The 4,771-nt window shown below is 36.1% G+C and overlaps 1 protein-coding gene across 1 annotated transcript; it reads right to left on the bottom strand.

Annotated features, from left to right (window-relative positions):
• Window positions 1-1,301: 1,301 nt before the first annotated feature.
• Window positions 1,302-3,858, bottom strand: LOC112137832 (E3 ubiquitin/ISG15 ligase TRIM25-like). Its single transcript, XM_024260341.2, has one exon. The coding sequence runs from the start codon at window positions 3,841-3,843 to the stop codon at window positions 2,206-2,208; it is 1,638 nt and encodes a 545-aa protein (XP_024116109.1). The 5' UTR covers window positions 3,844-3,858; the 3' UTR covers window positions 1,302-2,205.
• Between the last annotated feature and the right edge of the window lie 913 nt (window positions 3,859-4,771).

The following is a 4,771-nucleotide window of genomic DNA, read 5'->3' as shown; positions in this document are numbered from 1 at the left end:
TAATTTTTGGGCCAAAAATTATTTTTCAGTTTTTAAAATTGGAAAGATTAGCAGTATGTGGTAAATCTCACCTCTCTCTCTTGATATTATTTCTTTAACAAGATGTTTTAAAATCAAATCTGTTAAAATTAAACTAAACTATTAAAAAGTACATTTTTTAAATAAAGTTTCTTCCAAGATTTACATTATACAAAATTTCTGTTGAGCTCAAGAAAAAAAATGTTTCTAGCAAAAACAGTTTTAAGATTAATTTGCTTTACTTGAATAATTATTAACACATTTAAAAATCCTGTGAATCACTCTTAATCAAATTTGATGAATCATCTTACAAATGTAATTTGAAAATGTGAAAAATGTCATTGAAGAGAATTACACATAATCTAAAAACACAAATGATTAAGGTGGAAGTTTGAGTTTAAATGAGATTTAGAGGTGGTTTTATCAGCTGTGTGAACAATTTGAGAGAGAATTTCAACAGGACTCCAAAGAACAGACTTTGGACGTGCTTTGTGAATGGATGTGTTCAAAATGATCCAATACTATGGATTGCTGACAGTCTTCTAACATTGTAAATGTCATTGTTTGTTCTGGTGTCATTGACTTTGCTGAATACAAAGCTAAATAAGAGGAAGTTTGGTTGAAGTTTGCATCCTTCATGTGAAAAAGTCCTGGTATAATCCTAAAACTGAACCAAAATAAACATGGATGCATTTGAATGTGTGAACACATGGAGCACAGTTCTAAATATTGATCTCTGTTATTGTTCTCTGACATGTTTTTTTGTCTCCCATTACTCGCGGCGTCTCCTCACATTTGAGTTTTTCTGAAGAAACGAGGCCAAGGTACTTCATAAGTGCATCAACAAGGCCTGTAAAGCTTTGTATATTTCCCCTTTTCTTCCTGCATGATTGTTGTGGAATGTTCAAAAGTTGTGTAATAAATCAGAATTAACACAGTCTGATGGTACGACTTGATTCTGTTCACTTATAACAACTTTGTTGTTTGTAGATCAGAACAAAGATAAAAAATACAACAAATATTTAAACTCTTTCTTTCTGTCTATCTATGGAGCCCCTAAAGTATCAGTATTACTGGTTTCTGTGTACATGAGAAACTAACAGGTCATTTGCTCTGATGAGACGTTTTCAGAGTCAGTTTCCTGATTCAGACATTATGTGATCTTATTGAGTTTTATTTTACCTTCAGACTCAACTATTGCACATTAAATGTTAAGTGTGGAAACAAAAGATTAAAATCATGACAGATGTTCTGTTTATGGAAATCAATAATATAGTCTGAATGATGAAGAGTCAAAGAGACTTTGCATTTTCTTTTATAGTTTTTAGTTTCCTAGAAAACAATCATATCATAATCAACAATCTGTTTTTCCCTTGATATTTATTTTAATATAAGAATTTTGAACCCACCAAAAAAGTCTTCTTAAAATGAGTTTTATAAACAGACATCCATGCAGATTTTAACACCTTAAACAGATTAATGCTTAACTTTTAATACAAATGTATATATTTTTAATGTGAGACAAAAGATTAAACATAATTTGATCATAAAATCAGTAAATATTCATCTGCATCTCATCCCTGATCTAACAGTTACTCACTTTTGATTTTTGACTCACTGTTATTAACTGGAAAAACTAAAACACAAGAGAGATGGAGATTACAATATTCATAAATCAAAACATTTTATATTCAATATGTGTTATTTACAGCACAAAAAAATAAACTTTACTACACTGCAATTAAGCAGCAAAACCAACAACTTTAAAATTGTTTCAGAAACAAAGATAATCAGAAAACTATGTTTACTTGAAGATTTCATGAAGCTTTGAGGACGTCTTCTTGAAGCTCATGTACTCGTGTTCAGTTGTGTTGATAAGAAATCATTTTTATTCTTTTTTTGACATTTAGAAGAATTGTTTTATTGTGTTTTTCTTTTTGTTCTGTTTAAAGGTAAGTTTATTACAAAACTGCATTTTTATATTTTTCACATTTTAATCACACAATAAACCCTGTGTTTTGACTGTTGTTTTGATTAATAAACAAAAAACTATTTAAAAAAAAAAAGATGTTACATAATTATTTACTCGTTATTATTATTAGTTACACATTAGATTTGAGATTTTTGGTTTTCTACTGCAGATATATTTCATCATTGAGACTCACAGATCAGTGACTGATTTTTACTTCAATCCAACAACCTGATCATTCCTCCAGGCCAAACCCAGAATCCAGCATACAGAGGCTGAGTGAATGTGGTCTGGACTTTGTGTATGAGAGTCATGGAGTCAGAAACGCTGTAGAAAGACAAAGTTCCTGCTCTGTGATTTAAATAAACTCCAACTCTGGAGGATTGAGGAGCTGAAATAGAAACACTGATCTTGTTGTGGGAAAAAATGTACCCAGTGGATGAACAACTCAATGCCCAGGATTTATCATTAAGTCCAAACCCACATTCATCACTGGTTCCTGTACGACTGATATCTTTGAATGCAACTGACACAAAAACCCCCCCGCTCCACTCCACCTCCCAGTAACAACGTCCAGTCAGACCTTCTGCACTCAGAACCTGCCACCTTTCAACAAACCTGTCTGGATGATTTGAATATTTCTGCTTTACATTTGTCAATGTTGCTGTTCTGTTCTGTTCACTCAGAGATAGATGTGTGTTTACTGTGTTTGGATCCAGTGTGATCGGATGATAGTACTTCATGAAGTCCTCTCTGGATCTGAAGTCTTCAAACAGAATAACATCCAGTGTGTGTGAAATCTTTGTGGTCTGGTCTCTGAGAGTCTCCTCCAGCTTCTCTGTGGCCTCAGACACAGCTTTGAGAGCATCATCAAAGCAGTGCTGAGCTTGTTGAAAGCTGGCTAAGTCTGTACAGACACTCAGATCTGACAGGGAGGAGTAGTTGTTGAGAAAATGGAGATGATCTTCTGTAGATGAGAGCTGGTCCAGCTCAGCCTCTGTTTTCCTCAGTTTGGTGATCTCCTGCTGCATCTTCTCCTGGAGTTCTTCCACTTTCCTCACTTCCTCCATCTGATAGGATTTGACCTTCTGCTCCACTTCTGAGCATTTTTGCTCCAAGAGACGGATCAAACTTTTGAAGACGTTCTGACTTTCTTTGATGCTTTTCTCAGCAGACAGATTGATGGTCTCCACCATCTGCTGAAGCTCTTCTAAATCTTCTTCTAACTTGAGGATTCTCTGTTGGACTTTTTGTCGATCCAGTCCCTGTTTTGTCTGTCTTTCAGCCCTTTCTGCTGCAGCAGACACCATGTCATGACCTTTGTGTTCATCCATGGAGCAGAGAACACAAATACACTTCTGATCAGTGCGGCAGAAGATCTTCATCACTTCATCATGATGAGGACAGATGTTCTCCTGAAGCTTTAGAGTGGCTTTGACCAGCTTGTGCTTCTTTAACCCAGCAACCCTAAAATGGGACAGTAGGTGCAGCTCACAGTAAGAAGCCAAACAGTTCAGACAAGACATGGCAGCTTTCAGCTTCTTTCCTTCACAAAAATCACAGTCGACATGTTCTGGTCCAGTTAGAGAACGCTCAGATGAAGATGGTTGAAGCTCTGCTTTTCTTGCGTCCTCCACCAACTCTGCTAAAATAGTGTTTCTTACCAGGACAGGCCTTGAAGTGAAGCTTTGTCTGCACTGAGGACAGCTGAGAGCATTTTGTTCCTCACCCCAGAAGTTCTCAATACATTCCACACAGTAACTGTGTCCACAAGGAATAGTGACCGGATCCTTCTGCAGATCCAAACAGATCGAACAGATCAGCTTCTCTTTATCCAGATAAACTTGCTGCGCCATTTCAGCTTCCCTCAGAAAACGTTTTGTTCCTCTTTCTGTTTCTAGATAAAAGCTCCTCCCCCTCGTCACTTCTTTGCATCACCTGAATACTTCAGTTTTACATACACATGTAACCAATCACTGACGAAGGGAACAAGGGAACTGATTGGACTGTGAACAGAAACAGGTTTTTCTCCAGTCACAGTCCATCAAGGAGTTTAAAATAGGGTTATTGTGACCTTTAGACCTTTAAAAATGTTGTATTGTAGAGACTAGTTATATTATTTTAGAATATCCAAAATACGTCAATAAGAGAAAGGTAAACTTTAGAGACAAAAAATACAAAATATGTAAAAAGGATAAAGTAAAATGTATAAAAAATTATATTTGGTTTCTTTGAAATAAAATTTAAAACATGAAAACTCAAGTCAAAGGTATCTTTTATGAAAGGAAATGTTGTAGCCAAAATTATTACAGCTTACAGTATCAATTATTTCATGTTATTTTTCTTTATGAAGACGTAGATCAGGGGTCAGCAACGTTTATGACATGAAGTGCCGATTCAAATTTTTCTCCTCAACAACTGTGCCATCACCAACTATAATGCGATCTCTGTTGTCGTTCATTTTCGGCTTATCCTGTCAGGAATCACCACAGTTAATCAGTGTTCACTGATTCACACAGGTGGTAATACAGAGAGTTTCATGCCGGATGCTCTTCCAGACATAACCCTGTATTTTTAAGGCACAGAAAGATCAAGTTATGCAGCAGAATGAAGAGTCTTGTCTAAGGACCCTCACTGGATTTTAGCTCATCGTCCGCCATGGAAACTGAACGTCGTACATCCATCCAACTGAGTTATCCAGCCAGGAAGGGGCGTGGTTCAGAGAACTTGGTGTCTCTTTGGGGTGTTGGTAAGAACCATAGACTAGGGGTGTTGCGGATCACA

Source organism: Oryzias melastigma, linkage group LG10 (assembly GCF_002922805.2).
Source record: "Oryzias melastigma strain HK-1 linkage group LG10, ASM292280v2, whole genome shotgun sequence".
In the NCBI taxonomy this organism is placed as follows: Eukaryota; Metazoa; Chordata; class Actinopteri; order Beloniformes; family Adrianichthyidae; genus Oryzias; species Oryzias melastigma.
The sequence above is the reverse complement of the archived record's forward strand: the minus strand, read 5'-3'. Positions and strand labels throughout refer to the sequence as shown.